General features: G+C 42.6%; 1 protein-coding gene and 1 long non-coding RNA gene across 2 annotated transcripts in view; both read left to right on the forward strand.

Annotated features, from left to right (window-relative positions):
- Positions 1-9,092: 9,092 nt before the first annotated feature.
- The window catches only part of KSR1 (kinase suppressor of ras 1), a 214,573-nt gene continuing 204,567 nt past the window's right edge, over positions 9,093-19,098 (forward strand). Inside the window, exon 1 of the mRNA XM_067472008.1 lies at positions 9,093-9,559. Coding sequence (XP_067328109.1) covers positions 9,302-9,559 — 258 coding nt within the window. The 5' untranslated portion in view covers positions 9,093-9,301. The remainder of the gene's footprint in view (positions 9,560-19,098) is intronic.
- Positions 11,978-12,464, forward strand: LOC137097665 (uncharacterized). The gene is made up of 2 exons (XR_010910342.1): positions 11,978-12,258; positions 12,371-12,464. It is a non-coding gene; the product is annotated as an uncharacterized lncRNA (long non-coding RNA).

Consider the following 19,098-nt stretch of genomic DNA (forward strand, 5'->3'; position numbering starts at 1 on the left):
TATATTATATTATTAGCACAGCACAGGACAATGTGGAACTGTCTTCCTGGCCCCCTCTCTTATTCCTGCTTCTTGGCAGGGGGTTGGACTGGATGGTCCATGAGGTCTCTTCCAACTCTTTGATTCTATGCTGCCCTCCTCACCCCAAAGGGGACTCAGAGAGGCTTATAAGACAATGTGGAACTGTCTTCCTGGCCCCCCCTCTCTTCACTCTATCAAATTCATGCACTTTGCTCCCACTTTATTTATTTATTTTTTACGACATTTATATGCCACGCTCCTCACCCCAAAGGGGACTTATTAGATATATATATATATACATACAATATATTATATTATTAGCATAGCACAGGACAATGTGGAACTGTCTTCCTGGCCCCCTCTCTTATTCCTGCTTCTTGGCAAGGGGTTGGACTGGCTGACCCATGAGGTCTCTTCCAACTCTTTGATTCTATGCCGCCCTCCTCACCCCAAAGGGGACTCAGAGAGGCTTATAAGACAATGTGGAACTGTCTTCCTGGCCCCCTCTCTCTTCACTCTGCCAAATTCATGGCTTATAAGATATATGCCGCCCTCTTCACCCCAAAGGGGACTCAGAGAGGCTTATAAGATATATATATATACATACAATATATTATATTATTAGCATAGCACAGGACAATGTGGAACTGTCTTCCTGGCCCCCTCTCTCTTCACTCTGTCAAATTCATGCACTTCGCTCCCACTTAATTTGCCATGGCTCAATGGAATGGATTCATAGTTTGTTGAAGCACTATTTAGCAAGGGATGTTGTAAAACAAGAACTCCCACGACTCCATTTTGTGGTGTCAAACTGCATTCATTCTCTTGCTTGCTTGTTTTTTTCCCACCCAAACGAACAATGTCCCCCAGGAAATCTCCATTAGCAAGTCTCAAAATAGTGCCTCTTTCGTCGTCTAATGGCAGACTTGTCGCTCCTCTGTCGCATTTTATTTTATTGAGCTGCACAGAGGATTGGGAGGGAGGGGAGTATGTGGGAGGCGAGCATTGAGAGGAAATTGAGGCTAATAAAAGCTTCCTTCCTCTGAAAACAACTCACTTCCCCGCTCTCCAAAACCCAGCGCTCTGCAGCCCCTGGAACCAGCATTGCTGTTACCTGGATTAAAACACACCAAATTGGGTAATTGCTTTTTAAATATTATGATTCCGGCTGGAGGTAAATACATGAAATGGGAACGTGGGTGTTGGCAGAACTCCTGGCAAAGTGAAGGCAAAGTATATTTATTGTATTTCATGTCATTTCAGAGGCCTGTGCTCGGATGGTTGCCTTGACCAGAGTTGTTGTTCTGTGCCTTCAAATTATTTCCGACTGAGCCAACAGCGTGACGTGGCAGCTAAAAAAGCCAATGCGATTCTAAAGCAAAGGTTTCTCCTGACATGAAGTCCAGTCGTGTCCGCATGAACATTGGCACAGCAGCAGCTGCAACTCAGAAGCTTAGCACAGCACCTGGCTGCTCTAAATGAGTTCAAGTCCCCAGGGCCAGATCAACTACACCCCAGAGTATTGAAGGAACTAGCGGAAGTCATTTCGGAACCATTGGCAACCATCTTTGAGAGTTCTTGGAGAACGGGAGAAGTTCCAGCAGATTGGAGGAGGGCCAATGTGGTCCCAATCTTCAAGAAGGGAAAAAAGGACGACCCAAACAACTACCGTCCGGTCAGCCTCACGTCGATACCGGGCAAGATTCTGGAAAAGATTGTTAAGGAAGCGGTCTGCAAACACTTAGAAATAAATGCAGTCATCGCTAATAGTCAACATGGATTTATCAAAAACAAGTCATGCCAGACTAATCTGATCTCTTTCTTCGATAGAGCTACAAGCTGGGTAGATGCAGGGAATGCCGTGGATGTAGCGTACCTGGATTTCAGGAAGGCCTTCGACAAGGTCCCCCATGACCTTCTGGCAAGGAAACTAGTCCAATGTGGGCTAGGCAAAACTACGGTGAGGTGGATCTGTAATTGGTTAAGTGGACGAACACAGAGAGTGCTCACTAATGCTTCCTCTTCATCTTGGAAAGAAGTGACAAGTGGAGTGCCGCAGGGTTCCGTCCTGGGCCCGGTCCTGTTCAACATCTTTATTAACGACTTAGATGAAGGGCTAGAAGGCAGGATCATCAAGTTTGCAGACGACACCAAATTGGGAGGGATAGCCAATAGTCCAGAGGACAGGAGCAGGATTCAAAACGATCTTGACAGATTAGAGAGATGGGCCAAAACTAACAAAATGAAGTTCAACAGGGACAAATGCAAGATACTCCACTTTGGCAGAAAAAATGAAATGCAATGATACAGAATGGGGGACAATGCCTGGCTGGAGAGCAGTACGTGTGAAAAAGATCTTGGAGTCCTCGTGGACAACAAGTTAAACATGAGCCAACAATGTGATGTGGCGGCAAAAAAAGCCAATGGGATTTTGGCCTGCATCAATAGGAGCATAGTGTCTATATCTAAGGAAGTAATGCTACCCCTCTATTCTGCTTTGGTTATTCCACACCTGGAATATTGTGTCCAATTCTGGGCACCACAATTCAAGAGAGATATTGACGAGCTGGAATGTGTCCAGAGGAGGGTGACTAAAATGATCAAGGGTCTGGAGAACAAGCCCTATGAGGAGCGGCTTAGGGAACTGGGCATGTTTAGCCTGAAGAAGAGAAGGCTGAGAGGAGATATGATAGCCATGTATAAATATGTGAGAGGAAGCCACAGGGAGGAGGGAGCAAGCTTGTTTTCTGCTTCCTTGGAGACTAGGACGCGGAACAATGGCTTCAAACTACAAGAGAGGAGATTCCATCTGAACATGAGGAAGAACTTCCTGACTGTGAGAGCCGTTCAGCAGTGGAACTCTCTGCCCCGGAGTGTGGTGGAGGCTCCTTCTTTGGAAGCTTTTAAGCAGAGGCTGGATGGCCATTTGTCAGGGGTGATTTGAATGCAATATTCCTGCTTCTTGGCAGAATGGGGTTGGACTGGATGGCCCAAGAGGTCTCTTCCAACTCTTTGATTCTATGATTCTATGATTCATTTCTTTGCTTTTTCCCCTTCCTAACATTATAACTAATCCTCCCAATAAAAAGTATCAATTAATTGTAACCTTTCCCTCTCCATAGTGTTACTTTGTGTCCTTTGCTGCCTCAAAGCTTCTCTTTCAACAAACCTTTCAATAAAGGCCAAAACTGCTTTCCCTTAAACCGCGGATACGGAAACCCCCTTCGGGGCCCCGTATCCGCGGGTCAACCGATCGCCTTGAAAATGGTGTCAGTTTTCTCTTGGAAGAATTCTAAGACTAATGGCTATCTCGGTTTCGCTCCGCTGTCCTTTCCGCCCAGGGAATAACCTTTTTTGCCCCCAAAACCATATCCTGGAGTCCGGCTGTTTTTCTGAAGACGCTGCCTCGCTGCCACCGTTTTGTCGGGATTGGTGCTCGTCTCCATTTCTAAGCTGAAGAACTGGCATTGTCCGTAGATGTCTCCAAGGTCATGTGGTCAGCATGACTGCATGGAGCGCTGATACCTTTCTGCCAAAGCAGTACCTATTGCTCTACTCACATTTGCATACTTAAAATCTGGAGGTCATGTAGTCCAATCTGCTGCTCATAGAATCATAGAATCAAAGAGTTGGAAGAGACCTCATGGGCCATCCAGACCAACCCCCTGCCAAGAAGCAGGAACATTGCATTCAAATCACCCCTGACAGATGGCCATCCACCCCCTGTTTAAAAGCTTCCAAAGAAGGAGCCTCCACCACACAGAGAGTTCCACTGCTGAATGGCTCTCACAGTCAGGAAGTTCTTCCTCGTGTTCAGATAGAATCTCCTCTCTTGTAGTTTGAAGCCATTGCTCCGCGTCCTAGTCTCCAAGGAAGCAGAAAACAAGCTTGCTCCCTCCTCCCTGTGGCTTCCTCTCACATATTTATACATGGCTATCATATCTCCTCTTGGCCTTCTCTTCTTCAGGCTAAACATGCCCAGCTCCTTAAGCCACTCCTCATAGGGCTTGTTCTCCAGACCCTTGATCATTTTAGTCGCCCTCCTCTGGACACATTCCAGCTTGTTAATATCTCTCTTGAATTGTGGTGCCCAGAATTGGACACAGTCCAGACTTTGCTTGCTGTTACCTTCCCACCAGAGCAGTACCTATCGATCGACTCACGTTTGCATGTTTTTGAACTGCTAGGTTGGCAGAAGCTAGGGCTAACAGCGGGAGCTTACCCCTCTCCCTGGATTCGAACCACCGACCTTTCGGTCAGTAAGTTCATCAGCTCAGCAGTTTAATCCTGTTAATTGCTGTTAATTGTATATTTATGTTTTGACATGGGCGCCATGGGGTGCCACTTTGTTAGCCGTCCTGAGTCCCTCTGCGGAGGTTGAGAAAGGACGTGATATAAAAGCCCTAAATAAGTAATAATAAATAATAATCCACTGTGCCACCAGGGGGCCCAATATATAATATACTAGTGTTATTACAATGTTACTATTTCTATATATTATTATCTTGTTTATTATTATTATTATTATTATTATTATTATTATTATTATTTTTATTTTGTATAAAGGTAAATGTAAAGGTTTCCCCTTGACATTAAGTCTAGTTGAGTTCAACTTTGGGGGGTGGTGCTCATCTCCATTTCTAAGCCGAAGAGCCGGCATTGTCCGCAGACACCTCCAAGGTCATGTGGCCAGCATCACTTCATGGAGCGCCCTTTCCTTCCCGCCAGAGCAGTACCTATTGATCTACTCACATTTGCATGTTTTCGAACTGCTAGGTTGGCAGAAGCTGGGGCTAACAGCAGGAGCTTACCCCGCTCCCCGGATTCGAACCACCGACCTTTCAGTCAGCAAGTTCACCAACTCAGCGGTTTCACCCACTGCGCCACCAGGGGGCCCAATATATATATATTAGTATTATTACACTGTTATTATTTCTATATATTATTATATATTGTTTATTATTATATTGAATAATAAATAAATAAATACAATTATTATTGTATTGTCGAAGGCTTTCATGGCTGGAATCACTAGGTTCTTGTGGGTTTTTTCGGGCTATAGAGCCATGTTCTAGAGGCATTTCTCCTGACGTTTCGCCTGCATCTATGGCAAGCATCCTCAGAGGTAGTGAGGTCTGTTGGAAGTAGGAAAATGGGTTTATATATCTGTGGAATGGCTGGGGTGGGGCAAGGAGCTCTTCCCTGCTGCAGCTAGGTGTGAATGTTTCAGCTGACCACCTTCATTAGCATTTGAAGGCCTGCCTGAGCCTGGGAAAATCTCTTGCTGGGAGGTGTTAATCTGTGCCTGGTTGTTTCCTCTCTGAAGAGCTGGCGTTGTCCGTAGACACCTTCAAGTGTTGCCCATGCCTGGTCTACACTGTAGAATTAATGCAGTTTGACCCCACTGTATCTGTCATGGCTCAGTGCTATAGAATCCTGGGATTTATAGTTTACCTTTGCTGCCAAAGAGTACTGGTGCCTCACCCGCCTACAGAATCTATAGTTCCATAGCCATACACACCATGCATATATTCACCTTTATTATATGCATATATAGATAGATTAAAATACTAATTGAACTCAGTGGCTCCCTCTGTTGGCCACATGAGGCATAGCTGCATGGAGGTTGCCCTGAAAAACTATGAATTTTGACCCCTCCAATCAGGAGACACTAATGGCCTTCCTTCCAATGACACTGGAGGTTATAGTGAGTGCCATGAATATGTCCTAGAGCCCTGCCTACATCCTTCACGAACACCACCCAAGTGAAGGCTTTCTTACGTGGACAATTTCATCCCAGATTTTGTGTGTTTCCTCCACCACAGACATCCCAGTGTTTCTTACTCGTTCCATTGGTGTGGGATTTGCATGACCCCGCCCACTGCCTCTCCCTTAACTCTATAATATGATTATATATATTGTATATAATATATATTTATATATATTATTATATTGTATATAATATGCAATATATATTATATGGTTATATGACTATATATATTGTATATAATATACAATATATTATATATACCATTATATTGTATATAATATGCAATATATTTAATATTTATATCAGAAGACATAGAATCAAAGAGTTGGAAGAGACCTCATGGGCCATCCAGTCCAACCCCATTCTGCCAAGAAGCAGGAATATTGCATTCAAATCACCCCCGACAGATGGCCATCCAGCCTCTGTTTAAAAGCTTCCAAAGAAGGAGCCTCCACCACACTCCGGGGCAGAGAGTTCCACTGCTGAACGACTCTCACAGTCAGGAAGTTCTTCCTCATAGAACTTAAGGTTATATGATTTTATATATTGTATATAATATATATTTATATATATATATTATATTGTACATAATATGCAATTTATATTACATGGTTATATGGCAATATATATTGTATATAATATGCAATATATATAATATTTAAAAGGTTATATGATTATGTATATTGTATATACTATATATTTATATATATATATGATATGGTTATATGACCATACAATATATATTATATTATATATATTATATTGTATATAATATACAATGCATATTATTGTATATATCATTAGGTAAAGGTTGTCCCCTGACATTAAGTCCAGTCATGTCTGACTCTGGGGTGTGGTGCTCATCTCCATTTCTAAGCCGAAGAGCCAGCGTTGTCCGTAGACACCTCCAAGGTCATGTGGCCAGCATGACCGCATGGAGCGCCGTTACCTTCCCGCCGGAGCGGTTCCTATTGATCTACTCACATTTGCATGTTTTCGAACTGCTAACAGCTGGGGCTAACAGCGGATGCTCATGCCGCTCCCCGGATTCGAACCTGTGACCTTTCAGTTAACAAGCTCAGCAGCTCAGCGCTTTAACCCACTGCGCCACCGGGGGGCTCCATATCATTATATTATATACAATATGCAATATATATAATATTTATAAGGTTATATGATTATGTATATAATATATATATATATATATATATATAATTTTGTATATAATACACAATATATATGGTTATACAATACACAATATATTATATATGACCATACAATATATATTATATTATATATATGATATTATATTTCATATTGTATTGTATATAATATACAATGCATATTATTGTATATATCATTATATTGCATATAATATGCAATATATATATATACATAATATTTATAAGGTTATATGATTATGTGTGTATATATATATATATATATATATTGTATATAATGCACAATATATATTATATGGTTATATGGCCATACAATATATATTATATTGTATGTAATATACAATGCATATTATTATGCATATCATTATATTGTATATAATATGCAATATATATAATATTTATAAGGTTATATGATTATGTTTATTATATATATATATATATATATACACAATATATATTATATAGTTATATGACCATACAATATATATTATATTATATATATTATATTATGTATTATATTATATATATTATATAATGCATATTATTATGCATATCATTATATTGCATATAATATGCAATATATATAATATTTATAAGGTTATATGATTATGTATAATATATATATATGATATTGTATATAATACACAATATGTATTATATGGTTATATGAACATACAATGTATATATATGTATTATATTTTATTATCTATTATATTGTATATAATATACAATGCATATTATTATGCATATCATTATGTTGTATGTAATATGCAATATATATTATAAAGTTATATGATTATAATATATAATCCTATAACTTTATAATATATATTGCATATTATATACAATATAATTATTGTATATATACTATATATTTATATATATTTATATATATTTATATATATTATATGGAGCCCCCTGTGGCGCAGTGGGTTAAAGCACTGAGCTGCTGAGCTTGTTGATCGAAAGGTCGCAGGTTCGATTCCGGGGAGCGGCGTGAGCTTCCGCTATCAGCCCTAGCTTCTGCCAACCTAGCAGTTTGAAAACATGGAAATGTGAGTAGATCAATAGGTACCGCTCCGGCGGGAAGGTAAGGGCGCTCCATGCAGTCATGCCGGCCACATGACCTTGGAGGTGTCTACGGACAACGCTGGCTCTTCGGCTTAGAAATGGAGATGAGCACCACACCCCAGAGTCAGACATGACTGGACTTAATGTCAGGGGACTACCTTTTTACCTTTTATATATATTATTATATTGTTTATAATATGCAATATATTTTGATATACTAGACTGGATGGCCCATGAGGTCTCTTCCAACGCTATCGTTCTATGATTTTATAATTCTACATATATTACATATATTATGACAGCTGTTTATTTTAACTTCTTTTATACCGAGGGTTGTATGTATGACTATGTGTTAATTGTGTTATGTGTTAAATGTTTTGATACGGCCAATAGGCCAATCAATAGAACGTATCCACTATCCACATATATTATTATATACACTATTAAATTGTATTTAATATGCAATACATATTATATATATTATAAGGTTACATGATATATATATGTATTGTATATAATATAAACGTATATTACTATATTACTTATATACATAATATTATTATATTGTATACAATATACAATATATTATTATATATAACATATTATATATGTTATATTAAGTTATATAAATATCACTGTTTATAATATGCAATATATTATATTATAAGGTTATATGATTATATATTATATAGTATATAATTATATATTACATACTATATTGTCTACATTGTATCTATTGAGGGTCCACCTCTTATGCCTATTATTATTATTATTACCATGGTTGCTCTAATCTTTGGGCTTGAATGGGCAGAGAGGCCGCCCACCCTCTGCAGAGAACTACATCCCCCGGCATTCTTTGCGGGAGCCAACCCCCTCCTTCCGGTCCCCCGCCCCCCTCGCAGCCGATATAAATACAGACCTATGCCTCTTATTACCATGGTTGCTCTTTGGGCTTGAATGGGGAGAGAGGCCGCCCACCCTCTGCAGAGAACTACATCCCCCGGCATCCTTTGCGGGAGCCAACCCGCTCCTTCCGGTCCCCCCGCCCCCCTCGCAGCCGATATAAATAAAGACCGTCGCGAGGCGAAGAAGAAGAAGGCGGAGGGCTGTTGTCAGGTGGATGCTGCGGCGGAGGCCTCTCCTGCAGCCCTGCCTCGATTTTTCCTCAGAGGGAAAGATCTATTGGAGAGAAGGGGAGCAGTATTCCTGAGGCGGATTCTCCTCAGAAGAAGAGGCCATTTTTCCCTGATGCCGAGGCATGGATAGGGCAGCGCCGCCACCGCCGAGGATGGGCGAGAAGAAGAAGGGCGGGCGGGCCAAGGAGGAGGAGGAGGCCAAAGGAAGAGGAGGCCGAGGAGGAGGAGGAGGCCAAGGCGGAGGGAGGCCGGCCTGCGCGGCGCAGCAATGCGGGCAGCTGCAGGACCTCATCGACATCTCCCTCTCCAGCCTGCAAGGCCTCCGCACCAAGTGCGCCGCCTCCAACGACCTCACGCAGCACGAGATCCGCGCCCTGGAGGTAAAGGAGTCCCCCCTCAGAGAGAGAGAGAGATAGATATATAGACACACACAGAGGCATATACACACTCCCTGCTCACCCTTGGCCAAGGGGAGGGGGAGGCTGCGCTCGGAATTGGGGGCGGGGCTCCTTTCTAAGCCCCGCCCCCTTCCCTTTAAAAAAGGAGGGGGACTCTGCAGGGTCAGGGAAGGGGCCACCTGGGAGGAGACACTGGGTTGGGGCTCATAGGGGAAGGAAGGAAGGAAGGAAGGAAGGAGAGAAAGAGGGAAGGGAAAAAAAGAAGCAGAGAAGGAAGGAAGGTAGATGAAGGATGGAAAGAAAGGTAGAGAAGGACAGAGAGAAGGAAGGAAAGAGAGGGAATGAAGAAGGAAAGGAGAGAAAGAGACAGGAAAGGAAAGTGGGAAGAAAAGAAGCAGGGAAGGCAAGAAGGGTAGAGAAGGAAGGAAAGAAAGGGAACGAAGGAGAGAAAGGGAGGGAAGGAAAGAAGCAGAGAAGGCAAGAAAAAAAGAGAAGGAAAGAAAGAGGGAATGGAGGAGAGAAAGAGGGAGGGAAGGGAAAAAAGAAGCAGAGAAGGAAGGCAGGCAAGAAAGGTAGAGAAGCAAAGAGAGAAGGAAAGAAAAAAGAGAAGGAAAGAAAGAAAGAGGGAATGGAGAGAAAAAGAGAGGGAAGGGGAAAAAGAAGCAGAGAAGGATGGAAAGAAAGGAAGAGAAGGAAAGAGACAAGGAAAGAAAAAAGAGAAGGAAAGAAAGAAAGGGAATATGAAGGAGAGAAAGAGGGAGGGAAGGAAAGGGGGAAGGGAAAAAAGCAGAGAAGAAAGTAAAGGTAGAGAAGGATGGAAAGAACGGTAAAGAAGGACAGAGAGAAGGAAGGAAAGAAAGAGGGAATGAAGAATGAAAGGAGAGAAAGAGGGAGGGGAGGAAAGGGGGAAGGGGAAAAAGAAGCAGAGAAGAAAGGAAAGGTAGAGAAGGACAGAGAGAAGGAAAGAAAAAAGAGAAGGAATGAAAGAAAGAAGGATTGAAGGAGAGAAAGGGAGGGAAGGAAAGCGGGAATGGAAAAAAAAGAAGCAGAGAAGGAAGGAAAGGTAGAGAAGGACAGAGAGAAGGAAGGAAAAGAAGAGGGAATGAAGAAGGAAAGGAGAGAAAGAGGGGGGAAAGGAAAGGGGGAAGGAAGAAAAGAAGCAGGGAAGGAAGGAAGGCAAGAAAGGTAGAGAAGGAAAGAAAAAAGAGAAGGAAAGAAAGAAAGGGAATGATGAAGGAGAGAAAGAGGGAGAGAAGGGAAAAAGAAGCAGAGAAGGAAGAAAAGGTAGAGAAGGATGGAAAGAAAGGTAGAAAAGGACAGAGAGAAGGAAAGAAAAAAGAGAAGGAAGGAAAGAAAGAAAGAGGGAATGAAGGAGAAAAAGAGGGAGGGAAGGAAAGAGGGAAGGGAAAAAAAGAAGCAGAGAAAGAAGCAAAGGTAGAGAAGGATGGAAAGAAAGGTAGAGAAGGACAGAGAGGAGGAAAGGAAAGGGGGAAGGAAGAAAAGAAGCAGAGAAGGAGGGAAGGCAGAAAAGGTAGAGAAGGAAAGAAAAAAAAGGAAAGAAAGAGGGAATGAAGGAGAGAAAGAGGGAGGGAAGGGAAAAAAAGAAGCAGAGAAGGATGGAAAGAACAGTAAAGAAGGACAGAGAGAAGGAAAGGAAAAAAAAGAAGGAAGGAAAGAAAGGGAATGAAGGAGAGAAAGAGGGAGGGAAGGGAAAAAAAGAAGAGAAGGATGGAAAGAACGGTAAAGAAGGACAGAGAGAAGGAGAGAAAGAGGGAATAAAGGAGAGAAAGAGGGAAGGGGAAAAAAAGAAGCAAAGAAAGGTATAGATAGAAGGACAGAGAGAAGGAAAGAAAAAAGAGAAGGAAAGAAAGAGGGAATGAAGAAGGAAAGGAGAAAGAGGGAGGAAAGGAAAGGGGGAAGGAAGAAAAGAAGCAGAGAAGGAAGGAAAGGTAGAGAAGGAAAGAGACAAGGAAAGAAAGAGGGAATGAAGGAGAGAAAGAGGGAAGGGAAAAAAGAAGCAGAGAAGGAAGGAAAGGTAGAGAAGGATGGAAAGAAAGGAAGAGAAGGACAGGGAGAAGGAAGGAAAGAAAGGGAATGAAGGAGAGAAAGAGGGAGGGAAGGGAAAAAAGCAGAGAAGGAAGGAAAGATAGAAAAGGATGGAAAGAAGGAAAGAAAAAAGAAGAAAGGAAAGAAAGAGGGAAGCAAGAAGGAAAAGAGAAAGAGGGAGGAAAGGAAAGGAGGAAGAAAAGAAGCAGAGAAGGAAGGAAGGCAAGAAAGGTAGAGAAGGAAAGAGACAAGGAAGGAAAGAAAGAGGGAGGGAAGGGAAAAAAAAGAAGCAGAGAAGGATGGAAAGAACGGTAAAGAAGGACAGAGAGAAGGATAGAAAAAAAGAGAAGGGAGGGAAGGAAAGGGGGAAGAATAGCAGAGAAGGAAGGAAGGCAAGAAAGGTAGAGAAGGAAAGAAAAAAGAGAAGGAAAGAAAGAGGGAGGGAAGCGAAAAAAGAAGCAGAGAAGGAAGGCAAGGTAGAGAAGGATGAAAAGAAAGGTAGAGAAGGAAAGAAAAAAAGAGAAGGAAGGAAAGAAAAAGGGAATGAAGAAGGAGAGAAAGAGGGAGGGAAGGAAAGAGGGAAGGGAAAAAAGAAGCAGAGAAGGAAGCAAAGGTAGAGAAGGATGGAAAGAAAGGTAGAGAAGGAAAGAAAAAAGAGAAGGAAAGAAAAAAGAGAAGGAAGGAAAGAGAGAAAGAGGGAGGGAAGGAATGAGGGAAGGGAAAAAAGAAGCAGAGAAGGAAGCAAAGGTAGAGAAGGAAAGAAAAAAGAGAAGGAAGGAAAGAAAGAGGGAATGAAGAAGGAAAGGAGAGAAAGAGGGAGGAAAGGAAAGGGGGAAGGAAGGCAAAAAAGGTAGAGAAGGAAGAAAAAAAGAGAAGGAAGGAAAGAAAGGGAATGAAGACTCGGAGAAAGAGGGAGGGAAGAAAAGAAGCAGAGAAGGAAGGAAGGAAAGGTCGAGAACGAAGGCGAGAAGGAAAGAATAAAAGAAGGCAGGAAAGAAAGAGGGAATGAAGAAGGAAAAGAGAAAAAGGGAGGGAAAGAAGGAAAGATGGAAGGAAGAAAAGAAGCGGGGAAGGAAGGAAGGAAAGAAATAGGGAATGAAGAAGAAAAGGAGAGAAAGAGGAAGAAGGAAGAAAAGAAGCAGGGAAGGAAAGAAAGGTAGAGAAGGAAAGAGAGAAGTAAAGAAAAAAAGAGAAGGAAGGAAAGAGAAGAAAGAAGGAAAGAAGGAGAAAAAGAGGGAGAGAAGGAAGAAAAGGTGCAGAGAAAGAAGGAAGGAAAGAAATAGGGAATGAAGAAGGAGAGAAAGGAAGGGAAGGAAGAAAAGAAGTAGGGAAGGAAAGAACGGTAGAGAAGGAAAGAAAGAGGGAGGGAAGGAAGAAGGAAAGAAGGAGAAAAAGAGGGAGGGAAGGAAGGATAGAGAAAAGGAAGGATGGAACCAAAGATCAAAGAGAAAGAGGTAGAGAAAGAAGAAAGGAGAGAAAGAGGGAGGGAAAGAAAATAATAATATTAATAGTAATAATAATAATCTTTATTCATACCCTGCCACCATCTCCCCAAAGGGGACTTGGGGCAGCTAACATGAGGCCAAGCCCAAAAATAATAAAAAATGAGGCTGCTTGGAGTTGGGTGTGGGGCTCCTTTTTCGGCCCCGCCCCCTTTCCTTTAAAAAAGGAGGGGATATCTGCAGGGTCAGGGAAAGGGTTTACTGGGAGCCATTGTATTGGGACTTATAGGGGAAGGAAGGAAGAAAAGAGGGAAGGAAGAAAAGAAGCAGAGAGGAACGAAAGAAAGGAGAGAAGGAAAGAAAAAAGAGAAGGCAGGAAAGAGAGGGAATGAAGAAGGAAAGAAGGAGAAAAAGGGAGGGAAGAAAGAAAAGAAGCAGAGAAGGAAAGAAAGAAAAAAGGTAGAGAAGGAACGAAAGGTAGAGAAGGAAGGAGAGAAGGAAAGAAAAAAGAGAAGGCAGGAAAAAGGGAGGGAAGGAAGAAAAGAAGCAGAGAAGGAAAGAAAGGAAAAAGGTAGAGAAGGAATGGAAGGAAGGAGAGAAGGAAAGAAAAAAGAGAAGGCAGGAAAGAAAGGGAATGAAGAAGGAAAGAAGGAGAAAAAGGGAGGGAAGGAAGAAAAGCAGAGAAGGAAAGAAAGGCAGAGAAGGAAGGAGAGAAGGAAAGAAAAAAGAGAAGGCAGGAAAGAAAGAGGGAATGAAAGAAGGAGAAAAAGGGAGGGAAGGAAGAAAAGAAGCAGAGAAGGAATGAAAGAAAAAAGGTAGAGAAGGAATGAAAGAAAGGTAGAGAAGGAAGGAGAGAAGGAAAGAAAAAAGAAGGCAGGAAAGAAACGGAATGAAGAAGGAAAAAAGGAGAAAAAGAGGGAGGGAAGGGAAGAGGGAGGGAGATAAGGAAAAAGAAGCAGAGAAGGAAGGAAGGAAAGAAAGGTAGAGAAGAAAGGAGAGAAGGAAAGAAAAAAGAGAAGGCAGGAAAGAAAGAGGGAGGGAAGGAAGGAGGAAATGAAAGTGAAGGAAGAAAAGAAGCAGAAAAGGAAGGAAAGAAAGGTAGAGAATGAAAGAAAGGGAATGAAGAAGGATAGAAGGAGTTAAAGAGGGAGGGAAGAAAGGAAAGGTAGAGAAGGAAGGAGAGAAGGAAAGAAAAAGAGAAGGCAGGAAAGAAAGAGGGAATGAAGAAAGAAAGGAAAAAAGGGAGGGGAGGAAAGAAAGAGAGAAGGAAGGAGAGAAGGAAAGAAAAAAAGAGAAAGCAGGAAAGAAAGAGAGAATGAAGTAGGAGAAAAGGGGGAAGGTAGGAGGAAATGAAAGTGAAGGAAGAAAAGAAGCAGGGAAGGAAGGAAAGGTAGAGAAGGAAGGAGGGAAGGAAAGAAAAAAGGAAGGAGAGAAAGAGGGAGGGAAGGAAAGAAAGGTAGAGAAAGAAGGAGAGAAGGAAAGGAAAAAAGGGAAGGAAATAAAGAGGGAATGAAGGAAAGAGAGAGAGAGAGAAGGAAGGAAGGAAAGAGAGAAGGAAGGATGGAACCAAAGAGCGAAGGAAGGAAGGAAAGAAAGAGGTAGAGGTGGAAGGTACCGGTCAGACTCCATGCTGTCATGCTGGCCACATGACCTCGGAGGTTTCTATGGACAACTCCGGCTCTTCGGCTTAGAAATGGAGATGAGCACCAACCTCCAGTCGGACATGTGTCCATTAATGTTAGGGGAAAACCTTTACTATATACACACACACTCCTCCATTCTAACCCTTCTGCAAGGGGAGGGGGAGGCTGCTCAGGTTGGGGGTGTGGCTCCCTTTTAGGCCCCGACCGTTCCCTTTAAAAAGGAGGGGATATCTGCAGGGTCAGGGAAGGGGCCTAGTGGGAGCCATTGTATTTGGGCTAAGCAAGCACATACACCACCCAGAGACTCTCATATACACATGCACACTCGCATATATACACAGATATATGTGTGTATGTATATATGTGTGTGTGTGTGTATAGGTAGCACAGCGGATTAAACTGCTGAGCTGCTGAACTCTACCCCTAGGGAAGGAAGAATTATAATCATGGGGAAAAGGGGTCTCCACTGAAGCTTTAGCCCCAATCCTTGTTTCCACAACAAGCCTGGTTTTTCAAAATCCAATGAAAGTGAGATGAAATCTTCTGAGCACATGCAGCAAAACAAACACCACAGGGGTGTTAAACGTTCTTTATGCTGTCCAAAGCATATATGTGTGTGTCTGGAGTTACATTTAAAAATGTACCTGTTCTGACTAATAAACAAATTCAACTTAAGAACAATCTATCATGTTCGTAACTTGGGCTCTTGCCTGTATCAAAAGGTAAAGGTAGTCCCCTGACATTAAGTCCAGTCATGTCTGACTCTGGGGTGTGGTGCTCATCTCCATTTCTAAGCCGAAGAGCCAGCGTTGTCCATAGACACCTCCAAGGTCATATGGCCAGCATGACCTCATGGAGCGCTGTTACCTGTATACACACATATATACACAATCACATATGCACTCATACATACACATATGTATACATAATCACATACACACTCATACACACACACACATATAATAATAGAATGGTGTCCTGAAATCGTTTTTCAGCAACTGATTTTAAAGTGGGTAGAAGTGGGTTGTTGTAGGTTTTTCAGGTTGTACGGCCATTGTTCTAGAAGGATTCTCTCCAAGAGAGAGAATGCTTCTAGAACATGGCCATACAACCCGAAAAACCTACAACAACCAAGTGATTCCGGCCATGAAACCCTTCAACAATACATTGGATATAAGCGATTTTAATGTTTGTATATATTTATGGTTTTAGGTCCCAGCATGGAAGGTTTGTTGTATATATGTTGTGCTCCGCCCTGAGTCCCCTGCAGGGTGAGAAGGGCAAAATATAACTGTTTAAATTAATAATAAGTACACATTTACACATAGACACACATATATATGCGTTCACACACATATACATATATACCGTGAGTGTGTGTGTGTATATATCCATTCATACACACATATATCCATTCACACAGACCCAAATAAATACAGATTCACACATATACTCAAATTCCCTTGTTTATGGTAGCATAGAAAATGAGTTCCCTTTATATATGAAATGGAAACCTCAAGATCTGCTTTCTGGATTTTATATATATATATTTCAAGGCATGGATGATTGAATCTGTGGATGCAGAATCCATGAGTGTAGAGGGCTGGTTGTATACCCTTAACAATATATAATTCTGGAATTATTTGTTTTTGCAAACCTTCCTCCCCAATGGATGCATCCTTCATGGGATTACAGTTTTGCATAGTAGAGAAGAGTCGCAAAATGTCACTTGAAGCGAGGTTTGCAACCCTGTGCTTTGATAATGTGCGCAACTACATGGCTACGCAGAGACATTTTGAACACCTGATACGAAATTCTAATTTAAGATGGCATCTGATGAAATCTTTTATTATTTCAGTATAAAGGCCTTTTCTTTCACCATAGATTCTCTTAACTATTAAAGACTGGATATATATTTTAGGAGAAACCCTATATATACGTAAATAAGCTGGCTTTCCTTATATTGCACTGTTGTTTGTGTCTGGCCCCCTTTGTTGCCTTTTAATGGATAAGCACAGTTACCTGCAAATGGTTCTGCTCGAGATGTGACTACCAAGAGGAGCTGAGCTTTCTGCATATATTTTTCTGTGCTGTCAAAATAAAACAGATTTTATTTCTTGTAAATATGCATAGGTTTTCCTGTTTTCTGCTGCAGTTACAAGGAGATGAACGCTCTTTTTCTGGCAGCTCATCTGGTGTGTCAGTGTCATAGGGTTGTCAGTGTCGAGGGTGATCTGCACAGTTTATAATTTATTTATTTATTTACCGTACTTATATACCGCTGTTCTCAGCCCGAAGGCGACTCACAGCGGTTCACAACTAATACGAACAGCAAAAATTCAGTGCTACAGTATAGAAACAGTTAACAACCTAACAAATTACACAATTAATAAACAGTTACTACAATACCCATTCACTGTCGTCTCGTCATCAAAAACATGTTCCAGATTCGTCATCCATTGTCCCATTCCAGTGTTCATTAACCAATCATTGCACTAATTATTCGAACGCCTGCTCAAACAGCCAGGTCTTCACTTTTTTGCGGAATACCATTAGAGATGGTGCTAGTCTAATGTCCGTAGGAAGGGCGTTTCACAGCCGAGGAGCCACCACCGAGAAGGTCCTATCTCTCGTCCCCGCCAGCCGAGCTTGAGAAGCAGGCGGGATCGAGAGCAGGGTCTCCCCGGAAGATCTCAAAGTCCTGGTGGGTTCATAGGCAGAGATGCGGTCAGATAGGTAGCTTCGGCCCGAACTGTTTAGGGCTTTAAAGGCCAACGCCAGCACTTTGAATTCAGCCCGGTAGCAGATCGGTAGCCAGTGGAGTTGGCGCAACAGGGGGGTTGTATGCTCCCTGCGCTCCGCTCCTGTTAAAATCATGGCTGCCGAGCGTTGGACTAGTTGGAGCTTCCGAGCTGTCTTCAAAGGCAACCCCACATAGAGAGCGTTGCAGTAGTCTAAACAGGATGTAACCAGAGCGTGGACTACCATGGCCAAGTCAGACTTCCCAAGGTACGGGCGCAGCTGGCGCACAAGCTTTAGCTGTGCAAATGCTCCCCTGGTCACCGCCTTTTGTTTTACCCTGCCTTCCCCTTCTTTGAGCTGATCTGAAAAACAATTAAAAATGGTTCTGGCCCAACTTACCTGTCCGAACGTATCTCCTCCTATGAACCTGCTAGGATGTTAAACTTGTCTGGGGAGGCCCTGCTCTTGATCCTGCCTGCGTCACAAATACATTTGGCAGGGACGAGAGACAGGGCCTTCTCAGTGGTGGCCCCTCGGCTGTGGAACACCCTTCCCAGAGATATTAGATTGGCCCCTTCTATGTTAGCATTTCGTAGGAAGGTTAAGACCTGGTTATTCGAGCAGGCATTCGAAAAGCCAGTGTAAAAAATATGTAACGACTGGATGACGAAATTGGATCTTGATTTTAACGAAGAGACGCCATGAGTTATGTAGTATTGACTTTGTAATGTTTGTATATTGATGCTATGGTTTTTAACTGTTTTATGATGTTAAAGCAGCTTGGGAGTGATCCTGGACTCATCGCTGAGCCTGGAACCCCAAGTCTCGGCGGTGGCCGGGAGAGCTTTTGCGCAATTAAAACTTGTGCACCAGTTGCGCCCGTACCTTGGGAAGTCTGATCTGGCCACGGTGGTCCACGCTCTTGTTACATCCCGAATAGACTACTGCAACGCTCTCTACGTGGGGTTGCCCTTGAAGACTGTTCGGAAACTTCAACTAGTCCAGCGAGCGGCAGCCAGATTGCTCACTGGGGCGACATACAGGGAGCACACCACCCCCCTGCTATGCCAGCTCCACTGGCTGCCGGTTCAGTTCCGAGCACAATTCAAGGTGCTGGTCTTGACCTATAAAACCCTGTACGGTTCCGGTCCAGTGTATCTGTCCGAACGTATCTCCCGCTACGTCCCACCTCGGAGTTTGAGATCATCTGGGGAGGCCCTGCTCTCGACCCCACCACTCTCACAAGTGAGGCTGGTGGGGACGAGGAGCAGGGCTTTCTCAGTGGTGGCCCCTCACCTGTGGAACTCACTCCCCGGGGAAATCAGAGCATCATCATCCCTCCTCTCCTTCAGGAGGAGGGTGAAGACATGGTTATGGGACCAGGCCTTTGGGCAACCAGGCAATTAAATAAGACAATCTGACGAGTAAGACCAGCAGGATTGACGAAATGGAATCAAAAGCAGATCTATGAGACAGCAAACACTGACAGTGTAAGGGAGGAATTGGGTTTGTATTGATTTTATAGATTTTATTGATTTTACTGGAATAATGCATGAACTATTGGTAATTGTGAATTTATTGTGAACATGAGGAAGAACTTCCTGACTGTGAGAGCCGTTCAGCAGTGGAACTCTCTGCCCCGGAGTGT

This window comes from Anolis sagrei, chromosome 11 (genome assembly GCF_037176765.1).
Source record: "Anolis sagrei isolate rAnoSag1 chromosome 11, rAnoSag1.mat, whole genome shotgun sequence".
Taxonomy (NCBI): domain Eukaryota; kingdom Metazoa; phylum Chordata; class Lepidosauria; order Squamata; family Dactyloidae; genus Anolis; species Anolis sagrei.